This window comes from Ammospiza caudacuta, chromosome 2 (assembly GCF_027887145.1).
Source record: "Ammospiza caudacuta isolate bAmmCau1 chromosome 2, bAmmCau1.pri, whole genome shotgun sequence".
Lineage (NCBI taxonomy): Eukaryota > Metazoa > Chordata > Aves > Passeriformes > Passerellidae > Ammospiza > Ammospiza caudacuta.
Genome location: NC_080594.1, coordinates 112303535 through 112316569, shown reverse-complemented (window position 1 = coordinate 112316569; position 13035 = coordinate 112303535). Strand labels below are relative to the sequence as shown.

Genomic DNA, 13035 nt, shown 5'->3' with positions numbered 1-13035 from the left:
ATATAAATAATATATTACATGTAATATTATATATTATTTAGATTATATAATTTTATAGTGTAATTATATTATACAATTTTATATATTAATTATATTATATTATATTATATTATATTATATTATATTATATTATATTATATTATATATCATATCATATCATATCATATCATATCATATCATATCATATGATTTTGTATTTATTGGTTTATGTTCTATGCTGAATTTTGGTGTTAGTAAATGTGTGGATCCACACACAGAACGATCAGTGATGCAGGATAGGCACTGTCTGTTCTGCTCTCTGGGTGAGCCAGGGTTTCTCTGGCATGGAAAGTGTAAATGGAAAGTTTTTATGAGAAAACTTAACACTACTATTGCCTAACTTTGAAACTATGGGTAATACAAGTATTTTAAAATGTGAGTTAGTGAAAATTGCACATTCTTTGGTACTGACATATGCTCCTGTATTTTATTCCTTCCCTGTGTTCCATCCCTGTGGTATTTATTGGTTATGTCCTTTCACTCCACCTTGTGATACACCTGGATGAAGAGAGGACACCCGAAACAGGGTTTAGTTACAGCCCAGCTGTGGTACATGGGAGGAGCTTGTACAGAACATCCTTTCTTACAAGCTTCTAAGAAATACCCTGTTTGGCTCTTCATCCATCTCCAGGATGTTTTTTCTGATGCTTTCTCACCTTTCCTTCATGAAAGGGCAAAGTGCCAGAGGAAGATGTGTTCCTGTTGTGTCAAAACCTAGAGGCAGAATCCTTTCAGCCTTCTCAGCTGTGCTGTATTGTCTCCTGAAGCTGATTTACATTTAACACAGAATTAGTCAGATGTTGCAAACAGGGTCAGCAGATTCCCCTTAGAACTGGTTTTTAGTTTGCATTTTCATGTTTGCTGGTTTGAAATTAAGGGATCCACAGGTCATGTTCTGGTGACATAACAGCATCCACGATGCTCTTCTGTTGTCATCTCCATTAGGAAATTAGCTCTTACAGGAAGGGAAAAAGACACAGTATTTTGAAGACACTAGATTTTCTTATTTTTGTGTGTAATCAGTGACAGCTCTTTCTCAGGCTGTGGAAGTAATGATCTGAGATAATCTCAGAAGACTCCGTTGTGTATTTTGTTCTGTGACGTGTAGATGATCATGCAGATACATAAAATACAAAATTTCTTTTTGCTCTCCTAATAATTAGATGAAGGTTTTTCCATACTGATCTAATTGAGGGGAATCAAAGGAAAAGGTGTTTTTTCTCAAAAATTCAGTGAAACTTTTTGGGTTGTTTTCCAACGCATTATTGGAGATTTATTTTTAAATCCAGGAGTTTTTCATTAGTTTGCCCTCAAAATTGCTGATTTTGCTGGCTGTTCAGCAGGAGAGAACGACTGAGGGTTGGTTAAATGGCACTGCGTGGTTTGGAATGTCGCTTTCATAGTTTAACAACTGTGGAAGGGAGTACTTTGTTCCCTGTATCAGTGAAACAAAAAAGTGTTTTTTCATCCTAGAGAGCAGTGCCTTCCAGCAGGGAGCAAGGTGCCTGAGAAGGGGCAGAACACAAGGAAATCTTTATCCTTGCTATTGTTGTGCCCAGCTGTGCTGTAGAGAGCACGTGGATAAGAATGTTTGCCCATCCCTTCTATTTTTTTGGTGGACTTGGCAATATTAGGGTTGCAGTTGGATTTGATGACCTTTAGGATTTTCTCCAAGCAGAAAGATTCTGTGAAATGGGAGATGCTCTGAGTGCAGGTGGAACCTCCTGCTGCCTTGTGTGAGGCTGCTTGGCCACTCTGTAGGTTTTGGAGGCATCTTTGAAGTGGTGAAATTGCACTCTTAAAAGGTACCAAGGTACTTTTCCTTGTCTTGGCAGATGATTCCAATAGTTACTCCTTTATAAAATAAGCATTCACTGTGTCAATTAGTGTAATTCAAAGTATGACTGCAATTCTTAAAATTCTGCTGTTGTATTGGTATTATATATAATGGGATATTAATGCAATAAACTCATTTATTGAAGTTAGAAAAATTCTGGCAAGTTAAAAAAAATGTGAATTTCTGGTTTGCTAAAAGCAAGTGTTCTGAGCTTTCTTAATAAACACTCTTCTCCTACAATATTTATGTTATGTTAAACTACATTTTGAGAAAGAAAGCAGTACTAAATTAAAAAAAAAAAAAGCAAACAAAAATTCCGACCCCAAATCTCTTACTATACTCCTTTATTACACATTTATACATTCCTGTATTTGTGGCAACATATATATATATTTTTAAACCTTTTCAACAGCTGCTCCTGGGACATATACTTCTGAAATAATCTTGCATCTAAATAATAATCCAGCACGATACATAGTAACATTGTCTGGCACACTGAGGTCACCAAAAATGGATTTTCATCCCCCCTTTTTAATGCTGATGCCAGTTCCTCTGGATGTGGAAACTGAAGCAGATGTCACCATCATTCCGCAGGATTTTTTAAGGTAAAAATCTCAAAGTATATTTATTACAGAAATCCTGAATAATTCTTTGTTTCATTCATTTCTGAAAAAGTGAATTAATATTTGTTTGTGAATGTTAGTATTAGTTTTATGCTCAGCAGAATAATCTGTATATTTAAGAGAAAATTAATGTAATTAATATTGTTGAATATTCAACAAGCCCATGTTTTTTCCTCAAACATACCTGCTTTGTGAAGTGTCTAAATTCTGATATCTTCACTCTAGGAATTTATATCAGAAATAGAAGATTACTATGGATAACAAAAATATTCAAAGAAGAGACTTACCAGGATTTTTTGTTGTTTTTAGCCAGATACTAAGGTTTTAAATCTTATTTCAAAATTTTCACATTGTGGTAACATGAAATCTTTCTGTCATTTTATTTTTTCTACTCAGCTGGTTTGAGATTTAGCTAATTGAACAGTTGATGGGGTTGTAGTTCTTGGTGGTTTTTTTCTTCCTTCTTTTCAGGTGAGGTTTTATTGAAGAGGACAGCAGAAATGTTTTAATCCTGCCCCTTGTTTCAATAAGAAATCCATATATTTTTTATTTGTCTGTGGATCACTCACTCCATCCTGGTACTTGAATCTAAAACAGAGACTTTTTGTAATTTTTATATAATGTGGTATAACTTAGCATTGCAACTATTCAACTTTCCAAGATTTAGCTTTGCTGTTTGTAATTAGTAAAGAGTACTGATATTTGTTTGCTATGTTTGTGAAGGTATCATTTCAATACTAGAATTACAGCAAAAATTTCCTTTTGTTATAAATTAATTAAATTACCTTCAAATTATTACTGTCTTGTCTTGTTTGAGTTGTGCTGATTTATCAAGTGATTTGCCTGTTGCCAGTAGCTCAGTGGTTGGAACTGAAGGGATTCCTCATGGGTCTGGACTGACTGCTGTTCTTATTTCAGAGCTGAAACCTGGAACTACATAACTGCATAATGAAGTGTCTTCAGCATCTTCACAAATTTACCCTTAATATTTTTGTTTTATGACTTTATAACCTAATTGTGCAATAGTGTCATTTAATGAACATTAGTGAAAGCTTTAAGTTTCAGAAAACTCTTTATGCCTTTTGTAGTGCAGTTAAGTAGAAATTTCATTTCGATGTTCAGATATTGTGGGACAGCATAAAATGTTCAGATACATACAAAGAAAACAAGCTAGCATCTAAATGATGAAAGAATTTTGTTTTTTGAATTAGTTTCATTTGATTTGCACTTGAGAACTAAAGTTGCTATTCTGTATTCAAATGTGAAAGAGTTTTGTGAATGTGAGAATCTATGAATTAACTTGATTACTGCAATCCTGTGACCACAAACACCTACTATTTATGTTTAACACAGGGATTCACAAATAAGAGTTAAACTTCCTGAGCTTGAACTTGCAGATGGTACCAGGATTTGCCCTTTTTTTGTGGAGTTCCCGGAGGGAGAAAATGTTGTTCTTTCATCAGATGGCACAGCTAATGAGCTGACCTGCCGCATCAGCTTCAGCTCATCAAAGCCAATGGCATTCTTAGGGGAAGTGCTATTTATTGACCAAGAAGATAACAGGTAATGTGTGCAATTCAGATTCACCTGGGGGAAGGTTCCAGACTGGCGAAGCTGGATATAAGGCACAGAACTCACAGGAGTTGGGTAAAGGAACACAAGAATCTAAAATTATCGCTGCTTTTAATGGAGGAATGGGACCACAGTTGGGCTAAAAATGATTTATTGCTCAGATAAACCTCAGTCTCAGAGGCTGTGAGATTTCAGAGGAGCTAGTACTCAACCATAGCTCAAAGTAGTCACAAGTGCTTCACTACAAGACAATATAGAACTTTCTAAGCCAATGGACAGTTGCCACAAAGTTTATTTTGCTTTTTTAACCTATCACCTTTACTTAATTCTGCTGCACTGCAGATACTTTCATCTAATGGGCTGCTATTATATGTTCACAAATATGCTTCTATTGTAACTTCTAAACTCTTAGCTTACTCTATACAATTACACTCCTACATCATAAACCCTTCACCATCTTATTAGTGCAGTTTTTTACTTACTTAAGGCATACTCTTACTTACAGCTATAGAAACATAAGTTTATGATTTTTGTACTTTAATGTCTGTGTACTTTATTTTTACATCAATCCAAGCTTCTTCCAAGGCTGCAGATCAAACTCTTCAGTGTCTGTGGAAGTTTCTAACTTTCCATTTTCCACAAGAATCCTCTGAAAAAAATAAAAATGAAAGATAGACATTTATTTCCTTTTTTCAACTGAATTACATTCAAGACTAAAAAATTCAGCTTCGGTCTCTTAGGTAAAATCCATCTAAGTGTCCATCTTAAGGTCTTGTTTCAAGATAACATTTGTATCTACTGGTAACTCATCTGTTGTTCAGCTCTGTCAGGGATGGAATTAGAGGGTGAATGCAAGATTAAGAAAGATGGGCATTGTTTCTATTAAAGTCCTGTATTTAGTATTTTCACTAAAGCAACTATTTTGAGAGATAAATAATTTCATCTGCAGCTTAAAATGGGCTTTTAAACAAATATAAAACTAAATTTTATATTATTTTGATGCAAGGGTTATGGATATTCAGGTTATTGCTGCTCTCTGGGTTAATATTTCATATTTTTCTGTATACATTGTCAGCAAAGAATCTATTTGTTATTAATTTTATTTATTTATAGGATTTAATCATTGTGTGGGGTGTGATTCATAAATCTGTGTTAAAGCTTGCTGTAATTACAAGAAAAGAATAATTTAAGCTTATGATCAAGTCTGAAATGGAGCTTCTGAGCAGGCACAATATTTAGTTTTAATAACTTTTTATATGATGCACTAGCAGCTTCTCAGATCTTGTTATAGAGAAATAAAAATTACTCCTGTGTAATAAAATCTTTTCTATATCTGCCATTAAAAGGAAATAAAGAATATGACCCTCAATTTAAAGGCAAACTGAATGTGTTTTTTAAAAAAAGATAGCAAATAAAAGTCATCTAAGTAACTTTAACAGCCATTCTTGCTCGTGAGGGTGAAAAAATTCATGCTCTGGAATGTCAAATCATTTCAGAATTGTTGCTGGGTTTTAAAATGTAGAACTAAAGTATCTGTTAAAGGACAGAACTCATAACAGAAGTTTACTAATGTGTATGGGATTTTCTGACAGGCAGTTGAGTTGTGGGTGGCTTTAGGAGCAGGTGAAAACCTGAGCAAAACTGGGTGAAATAACACAGCATCAAAAATGAAATAATTATGTGTGTGTCTTTGGTCAGTGTGGGAATATTATTCCTATTGGCTTTCAGATGAAATAATTTTTATTGTAACCAAAAAGAATTCTTTTCTTCACTTAGAAATGTCTCAGTAACTGAGACTGACTGTTTCCTTCTTCTTCTAATAATCTCCATGATAATTCCATGATAAATCCAAGTCTGGATAACACTGCTGGTATTATATGTGCTTTGATATTGCACTCTGTAATAACATGGAGCTGGAATTTCTTGTTCTCTGCATTTCTTCTCCTCATTCCTGCCAGCCCCCATGGGAGCCCTGTGCAACCTGTTCAAACTTCAAACCTGATTCAACCAATTATCTGAGCATTTGAACAATTTGGTTCAAACCATATATCTAATGATTTTAAACTACTTTGTTAATTTGAGTATTTTAGAAAGACAAGATTTCAGGGTCTTCTTGATCTTTAGTAATAAAACAATGAAATCTATAACCTTTTATGACGCCTATAAAAGCTAACTGGTCTTGAAAAAGTTCCTGGACTGTTTAATAGGCCGTGAAATCTCACAGTATCAGTTGCTGAAGATGTATTAATTTTTCAGGTGTTCTCTCTTTATATTTCCATTTTGCAAGTGATAACATGTACTTTAAAATGATTTGAACTAAACTTTTGAACTTCAACTCCTATTCTGTGTTCTGGGATATTCTTATTAAAATAAGCAAGTCAAGATTTTCAGAGGTTGGTAAAATATTGTATTCTACAATATTTCTTTTCAATTTTCTCAGAAAAAAAGCCTTAACTGCTAAGCAGAACTAGTTCTAGGCAGATTTCAAAGCAGGAGATAAACACTCCACAGGGGTTGACCCTGGCTGGATGTCAGGCACCCACCAAAGCCTCTCTGTCACTCCCCTCTGCAGCTGGAAAGTGGAGGGAAATTATAATAATATGTTCATGAGTTAAAAATAGAAGGGAGATCACTCATCAAATACCCTCATGGGCAAAACAGACTTAAATTAGAGATACTAATTAAATTTATTACTAAAAAATCAAAGCAAGATAATGAGAGCTAAAATACAACTTTAAAAACACTTTCCCTTCACCCTTCTCTCCTTCCTAGCTCTACCTCTTCCCCAGCAGTGGAGGGAAATGGGGTATGGGGGTTGTGGTCAATTCATCTCACAATTCATTGCTTCTGCTTAGGGAAAGGAGTCCTTCCCCTGGGCTCCCTTCCATGGGAGACACTTCTCCATGAACTTCTCCAATGTGAGTCCATCCCATGGGCAGCAGTCCTCCCCAGCCTGCTGCACCCTCTGCCATGGGGTGCAGTCCTTCAAGGACAGCCTGGGTCCCCCATGGGTCCTGCCAGGAAACCTGCTCCAGGGTGGGCTTCTCTCTCCACAGGTCTGCAGGTCCCAGCCAGGAGCCTGCTCCAGCACAGGCATCCCATGGGTTCACAGCCTTCTTCAGCATCCCTGTGCTCCATTTTGGGTCTCCTCCATGGGCTGAGGTGATCTCTGCATCCCTGAGCCCCATTCTGGGCTGAGGTGATCTCTGCATCCCTGAGCCCTCCTGGGCTGAGGTGATCTCTGCATCCCTGTGCCCCATTCTGGGCTGAGGTGATCTCTGCATCCCTGAGCCCCATTCTGGGCTGAGGTGATCTCTGCATCCCTGAGCCCCATTCTGGGCTGAGGTGATCTCTGCACCCCTGAGCCCTCCTGGGCTGCCTCAGCAGGGTCTCACCAAGGGCTGCAGGGAATCCCAGCTCTGGTACCTCGAGCACCTCCTGCTCCTCCTTCTGTGCTGACCTTGGTCTGCAGGGCTGCTCCTTTCACGGATTCTCACTCTCCTCTTCTCTGCCTGCATTACATCTGTGCCATAACTTTAAAAAAAATTATTAAGTGTGTTATCACAGAGGTTTTGCCACTATTTCTACTTGGCCCAGTCTTGGCCAGTGGCAAATCAGTCCTGGGGCTGGCTGCTGTTGGCTCTGATGGAGGTGAAGGAAGCCTCCAGCAGCTTCTCAAAGCCACCCCTGTCACTCCCCTCTCTACCAAAACCTGGCCATACAAACCCAATGCACTTTACTTAGGCTCTGTAGTATTTTGCTTTTCTAAATTCAGGTCTAAAATGTCAGTAGGATTGATTCACATAGCCCATACTTAGTCCTAAATAAGAATTACTTTTTTTTGCTTTAAAACAGTGTGAATGTTGGCTAGAGAATAGATAATGTTGGATTTGGCTGCTTTACAGAAAACATTTGAAAGATGACAGGCAATAATTTTTTATAATAAATCAATATTAAATATAACTGTAAAAGAAAACTGAAGAGATATTTGGTTGTCATTTATGCAATAAATTACTGTGTGCACAGATTCCATTAAATGGAACATATGAAAGTGCATTAATTTCTAATAAATGCATAAGTACATAATTCTAATATTACTTTAAGTCTTTCTTTTTGCTCCTTTGAATCCAAAGCAGAAGAAATTACTCTTTCTTACATAGGACTGATAGGAATTCAGAAGTAAAAGTTAACATGAAATCTAAGACTGTCTTGAGTAAGTATTTAATAAATGGGAGAAATATTTAGCTATGACACATACTTTGCAAAAAAAAAAAACTCTGCAAACATGCTTATATATTTGTTCTCTGATTATTGTTATTATATATTTTAATTTGATGATTATACAAAGAGTTTAGCAGAAAATAAATTTTTCTGCCACCTTGATTGAAATAACATTTAACTTACTATTTCTGAAAATAAGTAGTAAACAGGCAAGCAAAGAAAATTATGCTCTGGGCAGAAAAATATCTAAAATCCCAACATGTGGTGAACATAGGTTGGTGTGTCATTGATGACACAAGTGTGCTGAGGTCTTTTCCTCCAGTGTTCCACAGTTCTCCCTGAATGTATTCACATTATTCATGGCTGGAACTTCAGGAAGAGAGAGTGTCAGGGAATGTAGCCTGTAATAACAATATGATAGCAGTGAGACACAGTCACTAACCCAATTATGGATTGGTTCCAGTTGTTTTGATAGTCCATCAGATCTCAGTGTCTCACAGGGGAAAACATTCCCTTTGCTTTTGGGAAGCATGCCCAAAGCATCCAGCTCTTTAATAGGCTCTGCTGGCAAATGTCAAATCCATGGATTCTGCTGGCATGCCTGGGAGAGCAGGAGCTGTCAATTTCTTTCAATATCATTCACATTTCATGAGAAAGCAGGGAGCTAGGAAACACTGGAGTTCTTGATATTTGCATGCTGCTCTGCAGCATTCATCTGACCTAAGAATATGTTGGCATTTTACCTCAGATAGTTGGGAGTGCTTTTGAAAACCAGGATGGTCCAAGCCCATTAATCACTCTGTTCTTTTCTGTGCTTGTGGCTTTCTGCCATTGTGATGGTCCCTGACAGCTGAAGCATCTCTTATTCAGGAATTAAGTGCACATGTCACTGCTGCTACTAGGAAAAAATGTGGATGCTTTCCCAGCTATAAGTCTCACATATAGCATGAAATTATGTGTCAGCCACTATTCATTGTTGTATTATGTTGGTTGCTGGGGAAGCTTGAGCTCCTGCTACAAAGGGTAGGGATCCTTCAGTGTGGGGGGACTGCTTATTTGTGAATAATGGCAGAGCTGGCATGGGTCATCTTTTCCTCTTCAGTTCCATCATCTCTCTATTTGTTCTAGGATTTTTGAGGGGAAGGAGGAGGGCAGGTCTTTATTGATATTTAAATTGCAACTTCCCGGCATCTAACGTTGTGAATAAAGAACATTGTTCTTTATTCTTAAAAATCTGTAAAATGCCACTCTCTTAGGTAAGGTTTTCTTTTGTCACTAATCACTTCTGCAAGCAATTTGTTTTGTTTCCTAAACTGGCAGTGTGAGTTTTTCTTAAATATTTTTTCTTAGTTTACACAAATGATGTTGCTACAGGAACTTTTTAGATGCTGATGGATTTGGATCTTTTTCTCATTAGAAATTTAGTGATATTCTGCATCTCTTGATGAATACTATTGAAGAAGAGTTATTTAACTATGCCTACATATTTAGAACATGTGGGTTACACAGATAGATACAAAAAAATCACTTGTTTGTAGTTAGGAAACACCTGAAATTCCATAGAGCAGATTAAAATAGATAAATATATTTTGATTTGTCTTTCCACAATCATTAAAACAAACAAATTAATGAGAGAAAACAACAGCGTTACTTTAAAAGAAGTGAAAGCCCTTCTATATAAACATTGTTTTACAGGGTTGAATGGTATTTTTTTGTCATCACAGTTGGAGCTTTACTTCTGGTTCTCAGCAGGTTTCAGATGTTGGTAAACACAATATATTTAGTGGCCATTCTTGTGTTGTGTGTTCTTTGGAAATATACATTAGGGAATAAACACTGGAGTAGCAGTGGCAGTGATTGTTCATGCAGATAACAATTTTCTTTACTTGCACTAGTAAACATTATAAAAACAAAATACACTGAATAATTTAATGTATTTAGTGACTTCACATTTGCTAACAGCACAAGTACCTTTCATTCCAATAGAATAATATAGACTTTTCTAATATTTCTTTAAACATTGCTACAAATACAAAATAAATATGTTGTACAAGACTTCTAGTTTTGTAACGTTATTTCATTAATAATGTTGTAAGTAAAGGTCAGTGGTACAAGATGCTTTTACATGTACAGAATGCACATGTCTTTGTAATCTCTCTTCTGTAATTGTATGCTGGTGTGCATGCTTCTCTGTCTGGTGCCCTCTGACTCAGTTCCTCAAAGGCATATGATAAATAGTTAGCTCCTAGCACCTTCATTTTTCTGCCATGTGTCCTTGTGTCTGGAGTAGCATTATTTAAATCTCAGATGAAATTTTTAGGTACAGACTCATTCTTGAATTTTGTGTCAATTAGCACTTCTAGGAAAATGCTGTAATAAAGTACATACTGGGTTATAAAGTACTTACTGGACAATAAAGTATTTACTGATAAGTGGACAGGTGGCCAATAAGTGAGTTGAAGTTTATTATCTCATAATGCCTAAGTTTGGAAAGACCTTCCAGAGATCATCTCAGCCCCTCTTCAAGGAATCAACTCTATTGCCCAGTTGATTTTTTTTAGTATCTTTAAGGATGAGACTCCATAACTTCTCTGGGCAGACTTTTCCAGTGTTTAGCCACTCTCATGGTTTTAGTTTTGTTTTTTGTTTTTTTGGTTTTTTTTTTTTTTTTTTTCTCTTATGATGAGATAGAATTTCCTGTATTTAAATTTGTACTCTGCATTTTGAGGTCTCACTAAGCATCACTGAGAAGAGTTTCCATCTTCCTTACTCCCTCCCATCTGATATTTGCACATAGACGAGGTCCCCTTGAGCCTTCTTTTCTCACAGCTGAACACCCCCACAACAGCTTCTTCAGTCCCTTCTACATCCTTCAGTCCTGACCTCCACCATCTCCTGCACACTGCAGCCACAGTCATGGAAGTTTAATCCTTATGATCAATATCAGCTGCAGAATCAGTTGTTGACTTGCAGGATCCATCTCCCTCTCCTCAACGTGTGCATTGTTTGCTGTTGGCTGGGTGTGTTCGTGCCTTTTACTGTGTTATCACAGCAGCCACCGAGGCACATCCATGGAACAGGGAGGGGCTTTGCTTGTGGCAGCACCACGAGCTCTGAGGAGTTTATTTGTTCACACATGTTCTGTTCTGGGGCTGTTTTTTATAATCTACATTGTGCAGTTCCTTTGCTCTGAGTAGTTTCACTCATGGAATTTGTGTGAGTGGTTCAGATGCACTGCAGTTCCCAAGCACACTTTCCAGTGTTACATTACTGTGCAAATCTGAGCACGAGTAAAGATTTCCCTGAATCCCAGCCTGGCATTTCTCGGGTTGGCTGTCTGTCTCTGCCCCGAGACGCGTGGCATGGTTCTGAGGCAGCCTGTGCTTTCGAAAAATGAGTCTGGACTCTTCACTTTTTCAGTCTTCAGGTTGTTTATTATTTCTTATCTACAAAATTTTCTTTTTGCCCAGCGGAGATGTAATCAGCAAGGCAGCCACAGGCACTCTGACCACCCCCGAGGCGGTGTCATCCTTTTATACTACAAACTACGTATAACATATTTACTTTTAATTCCCAATACCTATCACCTATGTTAGACAGTGCCCTTCTACTCTAAACCAATCCCCAAGTGACAACATACAGCAGAAAATGGAGAACAAGAAGAAGAAAGAAGAAAGACTAGACACACCCTGATTCCTCCATCTTGTCCCCATAACCCCCATACCAAAAAATCCTAAAACCTACATTTTCACCCTGTGAACACCTTGTTTTTACACCATTCAAACCTGTGTGGCTTTCACATCCCCATGCCAAGCTGGCAATTCGTTGGAAGGATCAAAATCAAGCCACCAGGTGTTCCGGGCAGCATGCCAGGGTCTCTGAGCCCCTCAACGGGGTCCTCGGCAACTCTGGACATCCGGAGGGATGTGCTGAGTTCCCACAGGCATTTAGGATGGAAATGGCTGAGATGCTCACCTCAAACTGAGAAGTCAGGAAGTTGACTGAGTCTGATAAGTTCCATGAAAGTAACTCAGATGTCTGCATTGAGAGCTATCTCTCATTAACTTCTGTACAGCTTTCTTCCCCTCCTGCCCCTCACTCAGTTGTCTGAAGTTCACCTGAGTGCCTGCAGAGTATTGACAGTTGCCATTTATCACAGTAAAGTTGTGAGTTGGAAGTTGAAAGCCTTTCTGTGTTGTAGTTATTGATCCTGTGTGTCTTTCAATGGCTTGGTAAAGGTGGAACAAACAAGCCCTGACACTTGTTTTGAGCATGTACAGCTGTACATTTTGTGCACACAGGTAGGTGTGGATGTGCCTCTCACAGCCATCTGTCCTGCTGGTGCTCTGCTGCTGAGATTATTTGCTGAATAAAAGCAGTTTGCTGAAAGAGGTATTATGAAGTTTGCTGCAAGAAATATTAGGCTGCCAGGTGCAAGTGGCCAGAGCCCTTGCCTTGCCCCCAGCAAAGTTCCAGTAGGATTAACATTTCCTAAAAGCAAACCAAAGCATTACAGAGCTGGATTATTTACTTAAATGACTCTTAGAGATCAAATTGGAATCCCAATGGGAATATTTACCTGTAAGAAAGTTGGCTATGGATTTTGTTGGAACCTTTCTCTATTTCTTAAAGTTGCCTTGAAAGCGATGTCCAAGAATGTTTTGTTTGAAGAGTGAAGTATGAAGAAGGAAACAAAGCTACCTTCTGATACTTTAAAACATTTATTTTTTTCATTGATTATCT

The 13035-nt window shown here is 37.6% G+C and overlaps 1 protein-coding gene across 1 annotated transcript in view; it reads left to right on the top strand.

The window, feature by feature from the left end:
* Positions 1–13035, top strand: part of CFAP47 (cilia and flagella associated protein 47) — a 261632-nt gene that overhangs the window by 38735 nt on the left and 209862 nt on the right. Inside the window, exons 25-26 of the mRNA XM_058800177.1 lie at positions 2289–2481; positions 3853–4062. Coding sequence (XP_058656160.1) covers positions 2289–2481; positions 3853–4062 — 403 coding nt within the window. The remainder of the gene's footprint in view (positions 1–2288; positions 2482–3852; positions 4063–13035) is intronic.